At 39.8% G+C, this 25,708-nt stretch overlaps 1 protein-coding gene across 4 annotated transcripts in view; it reads left to right on the top strand.

Moving 5' to 3' along the window:
• Positions 1-25,708, top strand: part of PTGER2 (prostaglandin E receptor 2) — a 27,958-nt gene extending 2,250 nt beyond the window's left edge. Inside the window, exon 2 of one of the 4 annotated variants that reach the window (XM_029951281.1) lies at positions 25,650-25,708. In XM_029951281.1, coding sequence (XP_029807141.1) covers positions 25,650-25,658 — 9 coding nt within the window. In that variant the 3' untranslated portion in view covers positions 25,659-25,708. Of the gene's footprint in view, positions 1-2,103; positions 2,140-9,188; positions 9,329-10,290; positions 12,619-25,649 lie in introns of those variants that run through there. The other 3 variants (XM_029951279.1, XM_029951280.1, XM_029951282.1) reach the window with 3 other exon arrangements.

The raw sequence follows: 25,708 nt of genomic DNA, 5'->3' as shown, positions 1-25,708 counted from the left end.
ATGCACTTAATGAGTACACACAGAATGGCTGATCCATCTCAGGGTTGGGAGAGTTAGGCATGTCCAGCATGTGCCATGATACAACAGGCCAGAGGCTGCCTGGGGAACTGAAGACGGGAGTCTAGGTTTGGGGATGGGTGCTGCCCTGGTTTGGTGCAAGCTTAGCAGTCAGCTCTATAATGCTGAGTCTGAGCCTCCTCTGGTGTAACAGGTAGCAGAGCCCAGCATGTGTCTGAGCATGCACTGACCTTTTACCAGAAGCTGGGGACTGGGAGTTTTGGTAGTGCCACTTCCCAGTCTTCAAAAGAACAAGGCTGAGGGATGCCTGGGTGGCTCACTTGGTTTCTGATTTCAGCTCAAGTTATGATCTCACGGTTGGTGGGTTCGAGCCCCACATCAGGCTCCGTGCTGACACCTCGGAGCTTGGAGCCTGCTTCAGATTCTGAGTCTCCCTCTCTCTCTGTCCCTTTCCTGCTTGCATTCTATGTCTGTCTGTCTGTCTCTCTCTCTCTCTCTCTCTCCCTCTCCCTCTCTCAAAAATAAAGATTAAGAAAAAAAAGTTTAAAAAAAAAGAGAGCAAGGTTGACCCTGAAGGGTATAAGCAGTTGCTCATGACTTTTTCCTGGCACTAGCTTGGAGTAAAGAAAGAGGTGGATAGTGCCTACCATTAGCAGGTCTGACCTGTAGAAGCTAGAGAAGTAGCTTTACTTCCCACCTCCATCACTGCTTTTGATTATTTTCATATACTCCTCCTCCGGGTTGGAAAAGGACACCTTTCCCCCTAAATTAACTTGGATTCATAGCTGTGTTCTCTTCTCTCTGGTCCCCATTGTCCTCACATTTCTACCCCATTCTTTGGTGGGGCAGAAGCTGGTGAATCAGTAAGTTACACAAAGGTACCCTCTCATAAAATGAAGTAGGATCGCAGAGGCCCGAATCTTCCATTCCACCCTGAGGGTGATTTGTGCAACTGAAAGGCTGTGATGTGGAAACCGACATGGCTTTTATGCATTTCTTTTGTTTTCCTAGTAGAAATTTTTTATGACATATTAGGAACTAAATCACCTTTTTTGGGGGGTTGGGACTAAGATGCAGAACATGTATCTATCAGAGAAAGCATCTCTAGTTCCACTAAACAACTTAGAGGCTATAAAGACTTTCTGAGTTGGGCAGTGTTAGTTTTGACCTGGTGAGAATTGGGAGGTCAGTTCTTGGAGTTTCATCTGTGATCTTCAAGTGTGTATATATAAAAATGCCCCCTCCCCCAGCCAATTAAATACGTTGGGAATGGGCCCAGTGGGGACCACAGGCTTGTGAAAAGGATTGTTATTCCCGAAGCCCTTTAGAGGAAGAGAGCAGGAGGAAAAGCTCTCTCCTCTGATCATGACTAATGCACTACATACATATAGTATAAAACATAAAGGCAGTGATTTTCAGCAGGTTCCCCTGTTTTCAAGTAAATTTGCCTTTTATCATGAGAACTTGGTTATTGCTGTATGTTGATTTTCAAGTTCCTCTGTACACACACACACACACACACACACACACACACACACACATTCCTATGAAAATATATTTTCCCCCTTTATTTACTAGTAAGCCAGAGGCAGCTCCAGAGTTGCCAGATGGAAAGGGCTTAGAGCTGGAAGTCTGGCTAGAAGGAGCAGGGAGTAGGAGATTTGCTTTAAGCTGTGTTTTTATTTAGATCGCCTGTTTATGGCTTGGGGACACCAGATGAGGAGTATGAGGGCACTTTATGATAGTGGCATTGACAGTCTCAGCAAATATTATCCAGGTTTGCTTCTGCATGTATGCATGGCAAAGATTCCCAAAGAACAGGAAAAAAGCCCAGAGTGAACATAATCAGAAAGCCAAAGATGCTGATTCTCACCATAGGGCTAACATGACACATTATTCAGATAAAGTATAGATAACTCACTAGGCCCCAAACAGGTATTTGAACTGTACCTTAAATGGGAAGTATCAAGTTCTCTTTTTTTTTTCTTCTAATTTGTATTTATTTTTAGTTTTGAGAGAAAGTGGGGAAGGAGGTATCAAGTTCTCTTTTTTTTTCTTCTAATTTGTATTTATTTTTATTTTAAGAAAAAGTAGGGAAGGAGCAGAGAGAGAGGAATGGGAGAGAATGTCAAGCAGGCTCCATGCTCAGCACAGAACCTGATACAGAGCTCCATCCCATGACCTGAGATCATGACCTGAGCTGAGCTGAAGTCAAGAGTTGGTGCTCAACCAACTGAGCCACCCAGGCACCCCTCAAGCCATCTTTGAATAAGGAAATTTACACTGACCATTGACTGATTTGCTTTGTCAATATATTTTTGGTACTTGTTAGAACCTTTCATTTACACAGCACTTGAAACCTTATGAAACGCTGCAGTATCCTGATTTAAGTTATTTCATGGACGGCTTATCTGATGATTTAAAAATCACAGTTACTGTTTGGTGCATACATTCTGCTATTTCAGAATGCTTGCCATGGACCGTGGGTGGGGGAGGGAGGGGAGGACACTTTCCCTTCATGTCCTTTTTGTCTATTTGGCCCATACTAAAATTGTGGTCAGAAATGGCCTACACCAATCTCCCATACAAGGCAAGAATCATTTCCATGCATCCTAACCAGGACACTGTAAGACAAGGCAAAGACCTGGGGTTGCGTTCAGAAGTTCTCCTGTTCCTCTAACAGAACACATGCAGTCCAATAGAAATACACTTGCACCACATATGGAATTTGTAATGTTCTATTAGCCAAATAACAAAAAAAAATGAGTGGTAGAAATTCATCAATAGATTTTATTTTACCCCAAATTACCCAAAATATTATCACTTCAAAATGTAACGACTGTAAAATGAATATTAATGAGCTCCCCAAACTAATTGTCTTCCTTGTGTCCTCAGAAAGTACTAGCAATCTCTCTCTACTTCTTTCTTAGGATAAAAGAGCTGCTTTCTATGTTCCTCAAAGTGGGCCACACCACTGGCCCAGTAAAGAGGAGATTTCACAGCTGTGTATCCAGCCGGGCACCAGCCTTTTCCAACATGCCAGGAGTGAGGGAAGGAGGGGAGTGGGGAATTTAGGAAACCTGGAACTATTTATGTCAGCCATTGTCCGAAGGTGTAGGCAGGTTAGAATTACTACTTGCTCCAAGAACATGAGTCTAGGACTTCCAATGTTTGGAAACGAAACTAACAAAATGTGAAAGGCCCAGCACCCTGTAATGAAGTCAGGCTCAACCTTCCAATATCATTATTATCAACATCAAAATGGCTAACATTTTGAGTGCTAATTTTTACATTGCCTAACCCATTATCTTCCCAGCAACCTGTAAAATAGATAGTATTATTGTTTCCATTTTACGGATGAGGCAAATACCTTACCCTGAGTCCTACAGCTAGAGTTGGAACTGGGATTCTTTGCCAGGCAGTTGAAGCACAGAGCCTTTCCTCTTAGCCACAGTATTAGCAGAGAGAAAGTACTACTTCAGGGTTACATATGAGAAGATTCATACAAGTTTTCACTAAATAATGGTAAGGGTGTTATAAATATCTGGACCACTTTGTCTCAACTCCAACTTGTTCACTTTAAAAATAAAATGGCAAGGATCTTTTTCTGTATGCCAGATCAAGGGGCCTGAGCTGGGGCCAAGTGTGCGGTTCCTTTTTTCTCCACAGTCCTGTGAATTAAAAGGCTGAGACAGAGATTTAAGGAGATTGGCTAATATAAATGCTGGTCTAAATTAAGAAATAATCAGATTACCCCTCACATAAAATCTTCTGTTGGTACACATAAAACATTTCTTACACGATAAAAAAACGTTGTGTTTAGGAAATGACATTATTTTGGCTGTCCAATATGAAATCATGCATGGGACCAACAACATATTCCAAACTGTTTATGTACTAAAGGGATAGTGTATAAATTAATGAATTCCTCCTTATGTTGATCAGCTGTTGTCATCATTTCACAGAGATAAATAGAAACTTTCTTCCTGAAATGGAACAGAACACAGAAAATATATCAGACCTCCAATCTTGCCTGAGATACTGTTTGTGTTTTAATTTCCAACCCACATCAAGCCACTTGGTCTCTACTTTCCCAGTAACTGGGATACCCACTGGTCATTTTAAACTGCTTTCCACTTGCCATTAGAATGTATTATTCAGTTCTGAAGTTTCAAAAGTGAACTGTTGGCTCATTCTAAAAAAATGTCTTCATCTTTAGAAATTTTTTAGGGCTATAATTTCTAGGCTAATCTGATTAGTGGAAATATTTTCAAAATACAGAACAAACTCAAGTAAATAGCACTGGAGTTTTCTGTCACTCCTGGAGCTCTTTATGTAAAATGTAACATAAATGGGGGTTGTAAATGTGTCAGTTACATATGTGCAAAACATCACAGTGCTAGTAAGGATAAGAGAATCTCAGAACTCTCCATGCATAACCACAATGGATTTGTTTAGTGATATTTTAAGTTCTATCCATGAACTACTGAGAATCCCTTTATCATTTATGCATCACCAATCATGTGTTTGGGGATTGGTGAAATCATTTTAAGACACATGACCTTTTAGGAGAATGTTTCTCTAGGGGTGCCTGGGTAGCTCATTCAGTTAAGCATCTGACTTCAGCTCAGGTCATGTTCTCATGGTTTGTGTTTGAACCCCACATCAGGCTCTGTGCTGAAAGTTCAGAGCCTGGAACCTGCTTTGGATTCTGTGTCTCCCTCTCAGCCCCTCCCCTACTCTCTCTCTGTCTCTGTCTGTCTCTGCCTCTCTCTCTGTCTCTATCTCAAAAATAATAAACATTTAAAAAAATTTTTTTAAGAGTGTTCCTCTAAATTTTCCTCTAGGTTTTCACTTGACACCTTCTCACAATTCACAATTCAATTCACAATTACACTGAATTTTAAAAATTTAGACAGCAAGAGTCATCATCCTTTTCCTAAAAGAAAAGCTGTGCATTATGTCACACCCTTTAAGTTGGTCATCACTGCTATTTCATTCAGATGATTGAGGCCAGGCCCTCACTTTATACAAAAATAGCTTTAGCAATGGTGTATTTCCTTTTTTTTTCTTTTTTCTTTCTTTTTTTTTTTTTTTTGGCATATCAAGAGCCCATCACAGTATTAAAAAAAAAAAAAAGAATAGAATGGCATCACATGGCATGGCATGGCATAGCACAGAGTAGAATAGAAATGGTGAGGGACTGATGCCCCCACAGTGTTCAGAAACACAGCAGTCTCTTTCCACCTAAAGGATTAAGATCCAGTTAATCTGCAACTTGGTTGGCTCGGTTTCTGTGGCTTCTTCTGTCCTTTATTTTGTATTTTCTGACCACCAGTCCCCATCCTTACCTTGAGCTCACATCCACTGTGCCTCAGTTTATATGACCAAGATATACCAGGCTTCATTGTTCTCAGAATAATTTGCTGCCTAAAATTGTCCCTTCTGACAGAACATTAGACTTAAGGCTTTTGCAGTTCGGACATATGGGTGATAGGAAGGGCCAGGGGTAGGTCAAACCTCTCCCTAGACCAGGGTTCTTCCTGCGCTCCATGGACAGCACATGAATTCCTTTCAAATCATTTGCAAAATTTTGTGTTTATAGGAGTTCTGGGTAGATGTCCCACAGTGCCTATCATTTCTCCAAGAGTTAAGAGCCATCACCTTGGAATATACAGGCCCAGAGCTCCAAACTTTAGCGTGAACTCTATTTTGTGTCCAGTCCCAGGATCACCTGAAGCACAAGACAGGGAACTCTCTTTAATACCAGAGCCATAGCCATGCCCCAGTCTTCCTTTCTGAAGGGAAATAGGCTCCTGTCCCCTCTACCACGAAGCACCTGTGGTTTGGGGAAAGTGATTTCTTTAAAACATCGCATGCCTGGAAAAAATGCCCCCCCAAAAGTTCTGTTTAGAAGAATTTTTTGGAAGTATAGTTGACACCAATAGTTTTTTCAAGAGTGGAGTATGCAAAACCATAGCCAGAATACCCTACTGTCTTTCACAAGGCAGGTAGACTTATAACAGTCTCTGCCTGCAATTTAACCGTGCAAAGTGAAGGAAAAAAAAACCCTCAAAGACAGACAAGTAGCTATTTAGATAATAGCTGTGGTTTTTAAATCTATAGACAGGAACCATGATACCCACAAACCTTTGTCACACTTTTGCAAACAAGTCCCTTACAAGCCCATAACCAATTAGTTGTGAACTTCACGTGAGACTTTACATCACAGGCTTTTTACATAGAAGGTGGCAGTGTGTAGTGGCTAAAAGGAAAGTTTTGGCCCCACTGCTTGAGTGTGGCTCCATGGCTTCCCTACTTCCCTGGAGCGTGACTTGGGGCATAGTAACTAATCTATTAGGCCTTGATTTCCTCCTTATTAACACAGGAATAATAATATTTTGTAAGTTTGTGTAAAGATTAAACAGAATAAGACTCACAAATTGCTTAGCCCCAGGCCTGGCACGCATGAGTCTTCTGTAAATATTAACTGCTATCCACATAGGATTAAATTTCCAAAGGAAAATCATATTGTATAGTAATGATCAGGAATTGAATTCTGGAAGCTCAAAGTCATTGGTTTGACCAGGCCTAAATGGGTCTTTTGTTGTTCAATGTGATGAATAGTTTTCAGCTGTTTCAGGTGTAGCGTAAAGGTTCTAAAACAGTGGTTCCCAACCATGGTCGCATGTCAGAATCATCCAGGAGGGTTAAAAACCTGATTATACCCATGTTACAGGTCAGATGGATTAAATCAGAGTCTCTGGGTGCAGGAGCAAGCCATCAGCATAGTCTTAACTGTCCTCAGGTAATTTCAGTGAACAACCAAATAAAGTTCTCATTTGCCCTAAAATTCTGAAACTGCTATGGAGTTGCATTAACAGTAGAAAAGTAGTTCAGAAACACAGTACTCAGTCAGAGCCTAGATGAAACTTTCCACAAGAGGCTAAAAGGGTTCTAAAGAACATAAATCGAAAGAACACTGATTTTCATCTGTACCATCTTGTAGGTATCAAACCAAATTTATATTCTGAGCGAAGCCCTGTAGAGAGAGCCTATCCTAAGGAATTAAAACTCAACTTGAACTCATTTAGGTTGTTCTCATTGCAAATTTGTTAGTCAGGTGTGCAAAAACATGCATAAATTCTATCATCCTCAGAAACTGATTTCAGAATATCACTGAAACGATATTAATTGATATATCCACTGTGTCCGCCTTTAATTGTAATCTAGGATCAGCAGGAGGGAGAGAGAAATGTGGAGTTACTGTTTAATGGGTACAGGGTTTCAGTTTGGGATGATGAAGAAAAGGTTCTGGAGATGGATGTGGCGATGGTTGCTATTTTGTGTTCTTTTACGTGATGGTCAGTCCGGTGCAGCCACGAGGGGAGCACAGGAAAGGCGCAGGAAAATGAAGTTGATGAGACTTACAGGAAACACTGCACAACACCAGAGCCACATGGAAAGCACTAGAGTAAATATGAGGGGGCGTGGCGCAGAAGGAGCCGGAGCTGGAGGACAGCCTGGGCCTCTCCAGATGAATATTGCCCCCCGGGATATAGAGCCAGAAGGAGGGGCTCAGGCTCGGTTAACTTTGCATATCAATGGATTGCTCCTGGGTGAGCCGTGAGCTGTCTGTTAAGAATGGCTAGCTCTGGGGCACCTGGGTGGCTCAGCCATTTAAGTGTGTGACTTCGACTTGGCTCAGGTCAGGATCTCGCTGTCTGTGAGTTGTTTGAGCCCCAAGTCAAGCTCTAAGCACCAGCACATCTGCTTCAGATTCTGTGTCTTCCTCTCTAACCCCTCCCTTGCTGGTTCGTTCTCTCTCTCACTCTGTCTCTCTCTCTCTCAAAAATAAATAAACATTAAAAAATTTAAAGAGAGAGAGAATGACTAGCCCTGGGGCACCTGGGTGGCTCAGTCAGCTCAATGTCCAACTCTTGATTTCAGCTCAGACCCTGATCTCAGTTAGTGAGATTGAGCCCTGCATCTGGCTCTATGCTGACAGTGGGGAGCCTGCTTTGGATTCTCTCCCTCTCTCTCTGCTCCTCCCTTACTTCCCATCCCCTCTCAAAATAAATAAATGAACATAAAAACAAAAAAAAAGAATGGCTAGCTTTGGGGAGGGGCAATGTCTTCCCAGCCAGAAAGGCTTTAAAGATTTCAAAACATCTTGATACATAGAAAATAAAAAAACATAAACAATACAGTTGCACAACAATATAAATGTACTTAATGCCACTGATTTGACACTTGAACGTGGTTAAAATGGTCAACTTTTATGCTATGTATATTTTATAATTAAAAACAAACCCAGGATCCACATCAAAAATGGTGAAATGTAGGCAAGAGACAAGGAAAGCAGTGGGGGGAATGGTGAGGTAGGAGAAGACAAACTTACATCAAGAATTTCAGGGTCCCTGAAGTATGTCACTTTTTTTAGTGTAAAAGAAGAAATTATCTCCTCCAAAATCTTGGCCACCTCATGAAATACAAATTTTAAGCATTTCTAAAAATTACCCAGTATGATGGATGAAAGGGAAAGGCAACGAATAGTACAGAATTGCTTCATCCACTAAAACCATTTTTCACTTCTCCTAGCTCTCTATTGCTGTCTAATGAGATCAGGAACTATGATACAGGACATTCCTCACTGAAAATCTGACTCATCTTCATGTGTGACACCACAGTGCTGAGCCCTGTCTACACGGCCCGTTATGGCTAACAAGTTCAGTGTCATCGTATGCTCTAGCCAAACTAGATCATAAGCTCAGCTACAGACATTTTCTATAACAGCGTGTCAGTTGTATGTGTGTGTATTAACAAATATATTTTAATCTATTAGACTTTTGCTCACCATTATCCTGAACTTCTAAACTTCAAAATCACCCCTTGGATACACCATATAAGAACCGTCTATTTCTCATCCAAAATAGTTTGGCTGACAAGAAAATTATTGCTCTGTTCCATATTCTCACCTAACTTTCCTTTTCTCCGTATAATCAGGGAAATCCAGCATCAATTCTTCTTTTTCCTTGCTCATCCGCCAAGTCTTTCCTCCATTCCCTATTCCAAGATTCTCTGGCATAAACACCCCTGAATGCCAAACCTTCCTGCTCTTGTCCTAACATAAGCAACCCAAAGATGACTACTCTTCTCCATCCCTACAGTTCGCTTTGTATATCCAGTTGCCAGATTCCTGCAGAGTAAGTACCAGGGGGGAAGGAAAAAAAAACATTCCTTTTTCTGGCAAAGGAGCCTGGAGGAAAGAAGTCACAGTTCTTTAACTCACAGGCTCCCACTGGTATAAAAGTCCTTATCTCATTATAAAGAACTGGTTTTAAAAATGGGGTGTGATTTCCATTTGCTTTCCTATTTTCTGCAAGCTCTCTGGGAGAGTTTGATCTTTATTGAGCACATACTCTTCCCTTCCTTGAAATCTGACCAAAACTTGCATTGATGCCAAAATATGTAAGGAATCAGATGGGAACTGGTATACTAATTTGAAAACATTGGTCAATGGACAAAGATGTGTCTGCTTTCCGGTATTTAGGACATTGTTCTAAGGATATTTGTTCTAAGGCAGGCTATCAGCATGGATGCAGCACAGGGCTGAGCACTCTACTAGCTGTCAAGGAAGTTGGAATGTTTGTCCCCACTCTGCCAGCTAACCAGCCCTTGGGAACTTGAGCAAGTCACCTAACTTCTCTGTACTTTGGTGTCCCCACTGAAGGAGAGAATGACAACTAACATTGTGGGGTACTTACTGAGTGAGCAGTTCTACATATTTTGTACATATTACTTCCTGTCGTCTTCCCAACAAACCTAAGAAGTAGGTAATGTTTTCATTACCACCCATTTTACAGATGTAAAAACTGAGGCACAAAGAGATTTGTTTTCTTACCTATGGTTCCAAAGCTAACTATCGGGCCAGGATTCAAGGCCAAGCAGTGCCCTCTCAAGAACCCACGTTCTAGGTGACTTCTCTCCCTAAATTGTGATAATTAAGTCAGATTAAGTATTTGGACATAAATGTAACATATTGTTATTAACTTTCCTGAAGTTCACTTCCTCATCTGTCAGAAGGAGACAATACTTCATTTCAGAGTTTTTGGTCAGGAATAAACATGGAAGAAGCAGCCGATTTTGCTACCTTTTACCATAACTGACTGGCACACACAAAAAACACATTTTGTTCTTAAATCTTGAGAAATCGCATGTCGTCTAAGCCCATCCATTGCTAATATAATTTTTCCTGTTTGCTCCTTACAGATTTTTGCATACATGAATGAAACCTCTTCCCGAAAAGAAAAGTGGGACCTCCAAGCTCTTAGATTTTTATCAATCAATTCAATAATTGACCCTTGGGTGTTTGCCATCCTTAGGCCTCCTGTTCTGAGACTAATGCGTTCAGTCCTCTGCTGCCGGGTTTCATTAAGAACACAAGATTCAACACAGACTTCCTGTTCTATACAGTGAAATGTCAGTAAATAGATTGACCTTTGTGGACAGTAGTTAAGAAGTGCTTGGTTAGCCAGCGTCTGGAAGATCATTTTGAAATGGCTCCTTGGAGAAATGAAAAAAGTTAGTTTATAAACAAAACGAAGCTACCCTAATAAAACAGAGTAAACAGACGGTTCAGCAGCAGTTTGAGCTGCAGAGGTGCTGACAAGGCACTTCACAGAAGGTGTCAGAAGGATATATAAAAGCTATATAACATTCTGTTTCCAGGGAGAGCATGTTACATGGTCTCTGAGAAGAAACCAGCTGCATTCAGGATCCAGTTGACTTTTGATTTAAGCTTTCCTGTTGAATGAGAGAGCATGTGGTTTTGTAATTTGTTTAAAACCCTAAGTAGTTACTGTGTTTTCTATTTTAATCTTTTACGTTACTGCCGCTATAAACAAACAGACAGTATACAGTTAGGCAGATAAAACTTCGCATGTATTCCCTAGGAAGTCCATATGAGGAAGCAACCAAGCCTGGTGTCTTGTGATTGCTTAAGAAACCCTTTGGCCAGTGAATTTGGAAATCACAGGCACTTGGTAGTGTCATATTTGTGCACGTGGGGGGACTCTCTCATCACTACAGTATTTCGCGTGGAAAAGTAAGTAAGCTCAGCTGGGTGATGTCACCTTTTCACTCCTCCTCTGGAAGCTGGGTGTCAAAGTATCAGGTTATTTATTTTATAATGTCCGTTGTGCCAACAGTACTCAAGAACATTTTTGGAACTTTCCTCTCAACATGAAATAATAGGCTATTGAGAGAGTTAATTCTGATTAATATTCTTCATTCTGTCTCCAGGGAGATGATAGGGGGCTATGTCTACAACCTAATGTTAGAATTAAGAATGGAAAAATCTGATCATTTCTCAGTAAACTCTGAAACTCTTGTAAGGCTCATGCTAAGGCTGTGACTAACATCTACTTTATAAGGTGATTGTGTTGTAGGAAAACTCATGTATCTACATTTTTATCCAGGAAGCATGGTTTGACTCATACAGTATAGGAAATAATGCAACAGTGAGTCATATCGTAATATGTTTCTAAATCTAAATGTTTGCCATGGCATAAACCCGGCATTAAAATATTTCAGTGAATCTGCACTGCTTAATTATCTTAGTTCCTGCATAAACTCATCTGAAATGTTACAAAAACAAACTATGAAACAAAAATTTAGAAATGGAACAGTGTTGATGAGTTCCCCCAAATAACAGTTTATAGAGTAGATATATTTGTTAGAGAGATAAAAGTGGAAAAATTATATTTATTATGGCAGTTTTTCAAAGTATGGTTTCATTGTAATTTAAATGTTAAAATAGTATAGTACTTGGTATTAGGGTATTTTGTTTTCTTACGACAGGACCTTCAGAATAGTAGAGCCACCTTATTTATTTATTTATTTTGCTGTGTGTTATTACAGGATAGCTATTATAAAAAACCAAAAAGGGGATGTTAGTTTTTTCCAAGGTCTCATTGAGTTGCTTACGCAAAACCATTTCCTATAAGTAATTATCAAACTAGGTGATCACTTAAAGTGATTCCAAACCAATCTACCATCAGAATATTTTGACACAATCTATGTCAAATCAGCTCTTATTTTTAAAAGAATAAATAAGTGGTTTGCTTTTCTACTGATTTAAACAAACCAGCCAAATTTAACTTAACTGAAATCTGAACATGTAAATAAATCTTCCCTGCAAATGAGTATTCTAAAGTTAAGAAATTGTTCTAAACAGAACTAATAACTACACTCGTGGGTAATTCCTAAACATAAAATTCTGAAGTTACGTTGAATCTGGAAGATTGATTTCTTTTATCAGATGACTATTTTTTCCTCCAAATGAAAATGTTAACTATAGTCCTTCACTCCACTTCACCATCACCCCAAAATTCTGGAATAATGCCTGAGAACCTTAAAGGAAAAAAAACAAGAAAAGGCATAGTTGGACATAGTATCCCTAGGGGGAACAAAATGATTTACTCTGGGAGCCCAATATATAAAAGTTTAAGCCATTTATTTAAGAACTGGTAGGTTTCTAGAGCTTAGTTTCCTGATGTATTCCTGTTCTTTGTACTGTATTAAAATGGCTAAATCTTGTTTTGTTTGCTTATACACACAGGGAATTAAATGTGAAAATCCTATGTAATAGATAATCCCCAATTAGTAATAGCAATTTAAGGGTAACAGAAAAAAATTAGATTAGACAGGTAAATATTTCCTTTCTAAAAATCCCATCACATCAGACATATCTGGTCATGTTTACAGACTCATTTTTCAAATTAAATAAAAAACACAGAGCTTAGCCTGTATGTTAGAGAACTGAATTGTGATAAAAGAAGATGCAGATTTTATCTGTTGTCCCCAACAATCAGCAGGATGAAAAGGAAAAAACTACAGTGGATTTTCACCTCAGAATCCCAGCGCTGACGCTAGATGTCCAGGGATTGGATGGGCCAGAGTGGTCTGCCCTAAGCCAAGTCCTTCCCGGTTCCCTGTAGCCTCAGGTCATCTCTGGTACTGACTTATGGCCTTCAATCTCCAAAGATCTGATAGAAGACATAGAAAGCCTTCAAAAAACCTGAATCTCAAAGTAGTTTGGACCCATGACAACCAAGAGCCAGAGCGAAGCTCTAGAAACAGCTCCAACCAAAACCACCATGCTGGCAGAGGCTGTAAGCCCTGAGCAGCAGGCAGGGAAAGTTTGATTAGTATCACTATTCTCAGTGCAAGTCAGTTACATTCTTGGCACCCATGTCTGCTCCTGTGACTGCACCCTGAAAGGGTTGTCCTAATGTTCATGTAATGTCAGCTCTGATCTGAATCAAGAAAAAACCAATACATTCGGTTTTAAACTTTGATGTCATTGAAAGGCAGGGGAAGACAATTAGCTTGCACTTATGTAAAGATTTATTTCATTTAGCAAAATCTAATGGTTTTATGAATTTAAGAAGAGTCCCTGCTTGAGGCATTTACAGATGGAGAGGCTGTCTTCTCTGCAAATGAGTTTATATGTGGGGGCATATGGTGGCTACGCACGCAGGCGGTATTACAACTTAAATGCTGGTGACGGTCTTCTGCCTCATCAAACACTTAACTTCATTGGCTTTCCTCTCTGAGTACACATTTATAACATACCTCCAATCACATAACAGCATTATAATTGATTTTTTAAATTTACAAACCATTTTGATCAATTTAAGTACACACGATGGGGATAAATATTATTCTAGCAGTTCACAAAAGTTACAGTCTATACAGGGGACCTAAGACATGTATTGGGCATTAATTTTCTGTTTCAGAAAGTTACTCTTTTTTGTTGTTTTGTTGGTAGCTTTCGCAATTCTTTTCACTGTTAAGTACATTTTCTTGAATTATATTTTGTATTCCCTCTAAAATGAATATACTATTAAAGTTCAGTTGGGGTGGTTTAATTCTGTGATCCAAGCGTTGCATTTTTAAGAATCGGCCAAGAGTCAAATTGATGAAGTTTCCAGTAAAATGAGATGGCGTACTCCAAAGTGTCACTGAGGACTGTTGAATGAAAGGCATATTTATAGAGGGAATCAACAAGAAATGGTGGATGGCCCTTACATGCTCTTCCACTCCTAGGCCTGAAGGGACAAGGGAGGAGCAACCCAACTGGAGCCGTAGCCCTGAGTTGGGAAGCAGAGCTATTGCCAAATTGCAGGAAGGGAACTATGGGACCCCCTTTCTGGAGGAACTGTCCTCCTACGCTCTACCCTTTTGCTGGTTTTTCCCATTGCCCAAACCCAGCTGTAATCCACAGTCAGAGGATCCTGGGTAAAGCAGTCTATGACGGACATACTATGAGACAGAGTAGATTAAAAGGAGCAAGTGGAGACTATCCTGCATAACTAAATTAAAAATATTTTCTTTTTTTTTTTCATTACACCAACACAAGAATTGAAAGTGCAAAGTGAGCAGCCTCTCTTCCTGCTCTTCTACTCCAAATATCCTCTTGCAAACTTGGGGAATAGGAATCAGTCCTGTCTGTATAAAAGGGGGGAATCGTATATAGATCGCTTCATCAAAATATTAGTCCTAAGCCCTGCTTTCCTGTGGCTTAGCATTGACACTTATCTAATTTTGGAGGGATGTGATTTTATAGGATTGGAGAAAGAGGGGAGGGATCAGACCAAAGCATCTTTGCACAGCAGTGCAGCATAATAGCTATGCCTAGGCACAGCAAAGACAGAACCACATACGCCAGTCTAGAAATGAACTGGAGCCCCAATTTTAAGAAAGACCTCTAGAGTGAGAAAACTCTAGAAAAAGCTTAACAGTGCAGGGCAGACCATCTCCCCAAATTTATGATAGCAGGGATGAGTCTACACAGCTATGGTAAAGAAAGTATATGTATTCAATTCAGTGATTCTGTATGGTTTTGAATACTGACAAACAAGGAAACCAAAGGAAATGCAAACAAGGAAAAAGCAAATGTTAACAAAATGGGAAAAGATCAAAGTTTGACTCCCAAGCCATCTGTCCATATTGCCCTTTCAGCCACCACAGGATTTGTCTTTACTCACCTCCATTCATTCCCTTCCAGAGCACCCTTCTCCTAACACAGGCTATCCCTTCTCTCCCCTCTACCACCAGGTCCCATGCCATCTTTGATGAACACACTCAACCTTTCTCCTTTCAGCAAACTCTATATTTCTTCGGGGGTTATTAAAGATTTGTCAGACTGCCGAGGCTTTTTCAGACAAGTTATTTAAGTGCTCTCTTAGTTTCCTTGTCTACAATACAAGGATAATAAAATTATCCACCTCCTCAATTATTGTGAGGCTCCAATGAGTACATACATGCAGGACATTGAGCAGAGTGCCTGGATATGGTTAATGTGAATAAGATTAGGGATTAGTATGACCTTAGAAGCCAGTTCAGTGGCCCCTCTGACCTCTTCACACACAGCTGGCTCAGAGTGCTCATTCCTGGTGGGGGTCATGGTGCTAGGGGTCATCGTGTGTATTTGTTAACTCTGGGAAACTGTCAAGAATAACGATGATAATAAGCCTGTTGGACAAGTTTGTATTTCAAGAGAATGCAGTCAACATTGGCATACACACGACAGGGTAGAGGAATGTGTAAACATAAAAGAGAGGAGACCAGGAGACACAGATGGACAATAGAACACCTAACGTGGCCCCTGTACCCCAACAGAGCCTCATAGGGGTACTAGAGGAGACAACATCTGAAACATTATTTGAACAGCATATGTTGTGTGTTGGGAAAGGCACTATCGCAAAGCTGAAACTGAGCAGGTCTCCTTCACACAGCATCTTGTAAAGATCCCCAGCATCTGTCCAACCCGTGTGCCACAGACGCCCTTCCATATTCCGGAATACAGCACCGAAGATTTCTCCAGGCAAATGCATCCAATTACTTCAACCATCCCTTATGTGACACCTCACCGTTTGGGCACTTCCTCCACATCTTATCCAGGTTTTCAGTGTTCTGCTTAATAAGTTGTGCCAGAGCCAAACGCAAATATGTAATTCTAAACCAGTTTCATCTCTACTGAGTGCTGATAGGTCACTTGCTGGCTTGATATGGTCACCTGAGTGTTACCAGCTTTATTCACAAGGAGATCATAGCCTAGTTATGAACCTTCAACAAATGAAAGCACAGAGAGGAGAACTGAGTGCAGGGAGTTGCTTAATAAGGACATTCCCACAAGCTCCCCCTTAGGATTGTCATGCTGACTGTGCCACCTGAGATCATAGTCATTTGCCTGTAAATCCTTGGGTGGGTTCTGCAGACTAGAGATAGTGAACTCTGAACTTATCAGCTGAACTTTGTCTTTTGTGTAAAAAAGACTTGCCCTTGAGATGCTGTAGAATTAGATGCCAGTGCTGGGGCCCAGAGGATCATTTTTTCCCTTTGAGAATGGAATTCACTGCTTATAGTCATCAAATGATATTTTTGCTACCATCAGCTGACCAATACTCAGCTCAGTCCTAAAAGAATACATGATATGCCATAAATTAAACATTTAAAAATTCAACAGCTGGACAATAAAATCTTTGAAGACACAGTTGAGACTATCTTTCAGCTTAACATATCCACATCATGAAACGCTAGAGGAACAAGCCAAGAAGCCCTGGGCTTTTGAGAATTCCACGATAACTTTTTATTTTTATGTTTTAAAAAATACATGACCTCATGTTACTTGTAAAATAAAAGACACGATAACCAAAACACAGTGGGCTGCACCCTGTGGCGTACTACTCTTTGACCTGTAAAAATAAATCTTTCTGGTGTGAGTCGGCATTCCAAAAAAAAAGAGCAACTTTAACTATAAACTAGGGATCTTTATTCTCTGTACTACCTATTATGGTGACCGGGGAGTCAGACACCCACTTCTAAGAGGAAACACTGGTTCAGATGTTCGCAGCTGTCCATGAAATGCCAGCTGGGAACACTAAGAAAGGTGGACAGTCAAGGCTCTGCCCTCCCTCTACAAATGTCCTCTGTGTTCTCAAGTTATGGAGAACCACATGATTGCCAAGAAATACTAAGCGAGGAAACACAATTATCCTGTATTATCAGCATTAAGAGCTTTCTTAAATGCCTAGCCTTCATCTGCTGGACTGTGTTAAAATGCTACCATTTGGAACCCTTTGTAATAGGAATTTGGGATTAGGAGACAAATGACATGGACAAAACATCACTTAACTGAAAGGGTCAGGGTGGTAAAGCTAAGAGTGGAATGCAGACTGCTGATTGGGGACATGGTGTGTCCCCGTCCCCAGACCCTTCTCCCGCCTCTCTTCCCATCTCTGGCTCCCTGGCCCAATGGGCCATGCCTGGTGCTTTCCAGCAAGCACTCCTCTCAGGCCACTACCCTGGGTGCTGTCCCTGCCTGGGATATACATCCTTCTCCCACACAGCGATGGCTCACTTCTTCACTTTCCTCATCTTCCAAATGTTACTCAAGTGACAGCTTCCGATGAGTCCTTGACTGACTACCCTTCCTAAAATTGCACCCCCACGCTCGCTCCCCATTCCCTTTATCCTATTCTGTCATTTTCTAACATGACTGACCTTGAACATACCTCAAGGAGGACATATTTATAGCATTCATGGCCTGTCCCCTTGCACTAGATTGTGAGCTCCAGGAGGGAGAGATTGTTGTGTCTTTTGTGTTGATGCCCAGTGTTATAGTATCTTGCAGTCCATTCAGAAGGACAGCCTTGCATGGATTATCAGATCCGAAGGGGAAAGAGGAGGCTATCCATACAGGGGGTGAACTGGTTGTAGGGGCTCAGCACATGAGTAGGAGGGAAGGGTATCTTTGCAAGGAGACAGCCCAGCAACAGAGTTTAGGAACCCAAGCAGGATGAGAAGGACACATATTTGTGGGGCCACCTGGTATGTGCTGTCAGAGCCGAGTAGTGAGGATGGTGTCTATGTGGGGCAGAAGGGAGCTCAGACTGGGGCATGTTGAGCAGAAAGAAGGAGATATGGGGAAGAGGGTAATGGCGAGGATGGAAGATTGGTCACAAATGGATTTATCAAACAAGCAAACATTGAGAATAATGAAAACCAGGTTTGTCACTGTTAGAAAACATAAAAAGAGAGAAAAGTAAAATGAATGCCATAGTATTGGATTGGAATTGGTGGGTTTTGGTATTAACTCATATTTTTCAGTATATACAGATAAATATAGAAATAAGTACACGTGTGTGTGTGTGTGTGTGTGTGTGTGTGTGTGTTCTAATATTGCTCACTAATGTTGCCAGGGGCAGAGAAAATGTAAGAGAAACCAGGAGCATCTTATCGTGCATGAAAATAAGTGCCCAAGGAAAGAGGGAGCCATAAGCAGGATATTGATATGGTTTCAAAGTACTCCTAACAAAATAACTATTCATTATACAAAGGAAAGAGTAACTTTACAGTGAGAAATCCTGACAGAGCCTAATGTAAGCAGGGCATCCAAATAAACATCACCAGTAATGGAACTGACTTATACTGTGAGCCAGAAGATGGGATGCAGTAAGAATACAGTGTCACTTCTGTGGGATTTCTCCCTGTTGAAACTTCATAACCTGAATCTACTCATGAGGAAACACCAGACTAGCCCAAATTGAAGGATATTCCATAAGATGCCTGGCCTGTTATTCTTCAAAAGGGTCAAGGTCATGAAAATCAAGGGAAGAGTAAGGAACAGGTCTAGCCTGAAGGGCACTAAAGGGACAGGACAAGTCATGGCAGTATGTGATTCTGAACTAGACCCTGCCTCTATGAAAAACCCTGGAACAGCACACACCTTCCGTGGGGTAGTGATACCATCTACTGCATTATTATAGCGTGTTACACAGCAGAATGTCTTTGGAGACACTCTGACACATTCAGGGATGAAGCCTAATGTATCACATCTGAAGCCTAATCACAGTTAATTCAAGGAAAAAAGGTATAATATTCCTGTGAGTTTATGGCGGTTTCAACATGAAACAATTTTTTTAATGAAACAGTGGGAGCAGTCCGTGCGACGGAAAGAAGACAATAAATAAATTAAATACTTTTTGTACATAGGGAGAAATGAATAATGTAAACTAAAATCAGATTCTATTTTCAATCGCTCTGATTCCATTTCTCTCACATAATTTGTTTTTGAGCTGTGAATGGCTTCCTATGAAATGAAAACCAAAACCAAATATTAATGATAGATTTCTTATTGCCAGAGGAAGAGCTGTTACCTTAATCTTTCCAACCTGTTCGCCAACAAGTCAGGCTAAGCGTCAGGATGATGCCAATGGTTTGGCTTAAAGAAAGTATACAATTATCATCACATTTCCATTACAGAAAAGGAGGCCAAACACATTTACAACTATGTGCTGTTATTTGAATTTACATGAGTTTTCTGTGGGGAGAAAAGCAGCTATCTCTGCATCAACTTAATTTTAAATATCACAGGAGAAAATGACACTGCCCAAAAGAAAACATGGTTTATCAACCAGAGGTCAAGCCCCCTGCTGTGATTATTTGGGTTTGTGATCTTCTACACCTTCCAACAATCACAAGTTCATTCTTAACTCTAAAATAGCCCTGCCTCAGGAGCACCTGGGTAACCCAATCAGTTAAGCATCTGACTCTTGATCTCAGCTCAGGTCATGATATCACAGTTTATGAGTTTGAGTCGGGCTCCTCGCTGATAGCACGGGACCTACTTGGGATTCTGTCTCACCCTCTCTGTGCTTCTCTCTCTTTCAAAAAAAATAAATAAACTTTAAAAAATTAACCCTGCTTCAATCTTATTTCTCAGTTCAACCTGCACTCTGAGGTTTTGAACCTTACAAATGAAGACTATTCTTAAAGATTAATTCCCATAAAACCTGTCTTCCTAAGAAATCTGTCTGCTCCGTTATAAGTATATGCTTAAAAGCAGAGAAGTATTGTGTTTACTCTGGAGACTTAATAGAATACACAGATGAGGGAGCAGGTTGTCAGGAAATTAGTCAGAAGTACTGCCTCATTCTGTTCAGCTCTCACATCCTCCCTACGTCCCTCAGTGACCATCCCCTTGGAGGCAGTCCAGCACCACGGCTGGTATAAAGTTTGGACCCTGAAGCTGGACAAACCTCATTTCAAACCTAGCCATTGACACTGACTATATAATCTTGAGCAAGTTAACTTAAACTTTCTAAGCCTCTTTTCTTACCTCTCTCATGAGGGCAGTACTTGCCCACCTCAAGTGCTTTTTAAAAATGCTGGCTGCTATTATCATCGATTTTTTTAATGAAAATGTAATCATGTTATTAAGATCCCATGTTTACAGCGTATTGACTTCCAACCCTCTGTTGTCCAAAGCTGTCTTATCATAAAGCCACACACACATAGACCACCAGCAGCACCACCAAAAGAAGCATCATCGTATTGGTATCTATCTAATGATGGACATTAATCTACCAATAAATCTGAGTTGACTGGGGACTCTGGGAAGTTCAGTGAAGTCAGAGATGATGCCAGTGATTGAATCTAAATCTGTGTTCATAGCAAAGAATCACCAAAGAGGTAGTGACTTGAGCCACTGCACCACCAATCTCCACGCCTTCTAGACATTTGAAGACATTCCTACATGTTTTTTCCCGAGACAGCCTCAAAACTTTCTGTCTCATTTCATTTACGGCTCTGCTCAAATGTCGCTTCCAGAGAGAAATCTTCCTTGACTTATAAAACCAACTCTACAGAATATTCCCATCACTCTCTTTCCTTTTCCCCTCAGTCTGTTCATTTTTCTTCATCACCCTTACTACCTTTCTCACTACCTGGCATTATAGTTGGGGGCGGGAGGGGAAGTTGTGCATGTGTGCCTGCTCAGGTGCTGATTGTCTTTCTCTCCCAGTGGAAAAAAAACCCTCCATGATGGCAGGGTTTTTGTCTCTTTGGTTTACTATCAGAACAGTATCTCACATAATAGATATTCAATAAATATTTATTAAGTAAATGAATGGATGAATTTAATTGTCAGAGAGCAGTTTGGAGACAAATGATCCCAATTAAAAATTGGGGCCAAAGGTCTTTGGGGAAAAAAATCCCCATGTTTGCTACACAGAGCTATGCAAGGAAAGAAGACAACTTCAGGGGTTCCTGGATGGCTCAGTCAGTTAAGCATCCTACTCTGGCTCAGGTCATGATCTTACAGTTCATGGGTTCAAGCCCCACATTGGGCTCTGTGCTGACAGCTCAGAGCCTGGGGCCTGTCTTTGGATTCTGTATCTCCCTCTCTCTCTGACCCACCCATTCACACTGTCTCTTTCTGTCTCAAAAAAAAAAAGAAGAAGAAGAAGAAGAAGAAGAAGAAGAAGAAGAAGAAGAAGAAGAAGAAGAAGAAGAAGAAGGAGAAGAAGGCAACTTCAATACAGTTTATGCAAACAACAAAAAACCCAAAGTAGCCCTCACTACATAGCTCTTAATACACATTTGTAAAGCATGTGTTTTTGTATTATTTCTTTTCTGTTTGTTTTCATGATTGGGGTTTTTCTTTTTATGAAAAGTTTCCAAAAATAGAACCTGGCTCTATAACATTTCACCTGTAGGACCTTGGAGTTTAACCTGTAACTATTGTCCAGAACCAATTCATTTCTTTTTTTTTTTTTAAGTTTATTTATTTAGAGAGAGAGAGAGAGAAAGCGATGTGGGGGAGGAAGTGGGAAAGGGTTTCTGCGCAGAAAGAGAGAATCCCAAGTAGGTGTCACACTGTCATTGCAGAGCCCAACGTGGGAGCGAACTCACAAACTGTGGGATCATGACCTGAGCCAAAATCAAGAGTCAGTGGCATAACTAACTGAGCCACCCAGGCGCCCGCAGAATCAATTTGTTTCTAAGTTGTCACTGGCTCCCTATCAACCCAGGGTAAGAGCCTTGCTCCTCAGCAGGCAAGAAGCCAGAGTAGGCTGCGTCTGCTCACTCCCTCCATTCATCTGAGTTGCCTGTGATGTCTGTTCTCAGTGCTGAGATACTTCTGGCTTCGCCCCTCCAGGCCTGGGCTCATGTTGCCTCTCTCTTTGTCTGCAGCACCTCTTTTTCTCTGTCCTTGAATACACCTACCCATTTTTAAGTCTCCGAGGGACAGATTCCTGACCTTTTATTCCTACCATGACATTAACAAGAATCAAACTAATTCAACATTATGGTCAATAGCGTGTTTGTAACTCTTTGCCAAAACTGGTTAGAGCAACTAAAATTAATCCAGCCCCTGCTTTTCCTCTATGTACTGTGTGTGTGTGTGTGTGTGTGTGTGTATATACATATATATGTGTGTATATACATATATATATGTTGTGTATGTATGTATACATATATCTTCAAAATGTTTTCTTTTGATTTGATTTACCAAAAATAAAAAAATTCATCCTATTCCATATGGACCATAGCTTCTAAGATCCTAATTACGGCAATATAATAAGCACCACACCAGTACCTGTAGAACTGTACCATCATCCAAACCTATAAAAGAAACTGAATACAGATAGAAAAACATACCTGATACTAATTGTTTGTCCCCTTGCAAATAACCTTACAAATAGTATCCATCTTTTAAGAAAAATACAAAAAACACTTAACACTGTTTCAGTCAGATATATCTCTGTGAACCTGTTTATCATCTGTTAACTCAACAAGAACTTTGAATAAAGGAAATCCAGTTTGTTCCATCACAAAATTTCACATTGCAAGAAGACTTCCAGAGTGTAAATTATATTGCAGAAATAATGGTGTTATACTTAGATACATTATTTTACAAGAAATTTTCTCAAGGCAAAACATAAAACAAAACTGATAGAATCTTTGTTTCTTATGCCAAAGAACAATACCCTAGGGCTTAAAGTTAGAAGCTGTAGTTTGAGTTTCCTAAGAAATGAAAGATAAGATCTCAAAAGTGACATAAATAATGAAGTAAGCCAAATACCATATACCAAAAACTTTACAGTAGGTTTCTACTTTAAATTTTTATCTAAAAGCTTTGTTTTGTATTCAGACTGTTTATTTTGAGTAAAGATTTTTTACCCAAGAATCAGGGGCAACAAGGGCATTTAGCTTTGGCTAAAAAAAGAACACACACTCAAAATTAACAAATACGCACATAAGAAGAGAACTTGTACTTTCATTGTAAAGAGATCATTATGACTGAATATCTTGTTTCCAAACGTCAGTAAATAAAAACTGATCACTGAGAAGATTTTTTTCAGAAATACAAGTATTAAGGGGCACCTGGGTGGCTCAGTCGTTAAGTGTCCGACCTCGGCTTAGATTATGATCTCCTGGTTCGAGTTTGAGCCCATGTCAGGCTTTGTGCTGACAGCTCAGAACCTGGAGTCTGCTTCAAATTCTGTCTACCCCTTCCCCACTTGTGATCTCTCTGTCTCAAAAAACAAATAAGCATGTAAATTTTTTTTAAGAAATCCAAGTGTAAATAGGATTTTTTGAACTTTTCTTTGGAAAGTTCTATGAAAATCAAACATTCTCAGGAAAAAATTGTTTTGTTTTGTTTTGTTTTTGTAGCCCATGTACTTCCAGAAAGGATTTGAGGAAAGTTACAGTGGTAAATCACATATGCAACATATAATCATGTATAATTATATATATATATTTCTTTAAAAAATTTGGCCTGTCTTTTGTGATGATGATGTGGTAGGCATTTATTTTCTAATACAAATAAAGAAAGAGAAAAAGTCAACTGTTAACTATGAGGGACTCTGGAAAATATAGTGAATAATGTCCAATGTTGGAACATAAGAAGTATTTTTTCAGATAAAGATTTCACAGACTTTTACTGAAAATTTAAATTGTTTGGCCTTTACTTGGCCCAGTAGAAGTACTCTATATATAGTCAACATGATGTGATATACATAAGATACTTTCTGACTAGCAAGACAACAACTATGGTGGCTTTTTATTGTCAACATAGTTAAGCTAAAACTATGTTTCCCAGAGTTACCCTCTCTGCATGGCTCTGGGTTCCAGTTGGCCATAAGAGAAATTTTTTCCAGATTTGGAAGGCAGAGTGAAGCAGCAGCCAGGTATAAGCTTAGGATGTTGGTATGAAGTCAGGCACCACTGCAGATCATACATATTTTTGTAGGTTTGCTGGCCCACTTTGTTGGCATGAGGAGGCTGGGCCCTCAGTTTCCCACTTCCTCCCAGAGCTCCACAGGAGAGCAGCTGAGCCCAACTGTACCTTCAACATGGACTGGTTCATCTCCTTCAGTTTATTTGGATTTGGGACCAGATCCATGTGCTACTCCAAGAATACATCAGATCTTCTGAAGATTGCTCAGTCATCTTACTGAGAAAGAGGTGAGAGCCTGATAAGGGCTATTCTAGATATCTACCCTGGATATCCTAGACTGATCAAAGAAATCCTAGAAAGAAAGATAATATTGTTATTAAGATTTATTTGGCGTATTGCTCCTTTGGGGGATATTTTAAACTTCATATCATAAAAAGCATTTGTGAGAGTGACCTACCAACTTTCTCAAGAAGGCTGTCCTTGGGTCCAAAGGAAATAAGTGGTACAAAGATAGAGGTCCATTCTAGAAAGATTTTTGTAGAACTGACAGTATAAAAAGAGATAGTTGGTCTCCATGATTTGGACAGGCTATCCTGAAATAATATATGTTATTTCATTATTCAAAATAGGGAAATATATATACATATATATATATATACACACACACATATATATATGTATGTGTGTGTGTATATATATATATATATAAAACTACAAAGCCAGTCAACTAGAATAAGAAGGAAATACTATTACTATTCTATTCTACTGTCCTGGGAGCCTAATCAATGCGATTAGACAAGAAACAGAAACAAGAAGGATGAGGACTAGAAGGAAAAATACATTGTTTATAAATGATTGTCTATATGGCAAATCCAACAGGCATTTTAGGCAAATTATTATAATAATTTTTTAAGTCTAGAAAGTTTACTGGAAAAAAAGATTAAGTTGAAAAAACACATAGTGTTCTTAAACACAAATAATGACAAATGAGAAAATATAATTTAAAAAAATTCTATTCTAAGAACAATGAAAACTACAAAGTACCTCAGCACAAATTTGTCGAAAGATATGAAAGACCTTTATGATGATAACTGTGATACTTAATTTAAAGACATAAAAGACTTACCTAATGTACAGATATATAAGTGGAAAGACTCAATAATGTACAGATATTAATTCCCATCAAACGTATCTATAAATCCCATGCAATTCCAATGGATATTTTTGTGGAATTTTTGGATGTGTGTGAAGCTTAATAAAATTATCCTAAATTTCATGTAGAGGAGTAAAGAGCAAGAATAAGCAAGTGTATTAGTTTCCTATTGCTGCTGTAACAAATGGCCACAAACTTTGTGACTTAAAGCAACACAAATTTATTATCTTACTGTTCTGAAGTTCCGAAGTTCAGAATGAGGCTTACAGGACGAAGAGCAAGGTGTAACCTCTTCTGGAGGCTCTAGGAGAGAATCCATCCCTTGCCTTTGACAGTTTTTAGAGGCTGCTTACACTCCTTGATGCATGGCCATATCACTCTTATACTTCCATCATCTTATCTCCTTCACTGACTCTGACCTTTCCACTTTCCTTTTTAAAGGGCACTTGACATTACACTAGGTTCACCTGGATAGTACAAGATTATCTCTCCATCTCAAG

Source organism: Suricata suricatta, chromosome 9 (assembly GCF_006229205.1).
Source record: "Suricata suricatta isolate VVHF042 chromosome 9, meerkat_22Aug2017_6uvM2_HiC, whole genome shotgun sequence".
Taxonomy (NCBI): domain Eukaryota; kingdom Metazoa; phylum Chordata; class Mammalia; order Carnivora; family Herpestidae; genus Suricata; species Suricata suricatta.
The sequence above is the reverse complement of the archived record's forward strand: the minus strand, read 5'-3'. Positions and strand labels throughout refer to the sequence as shown.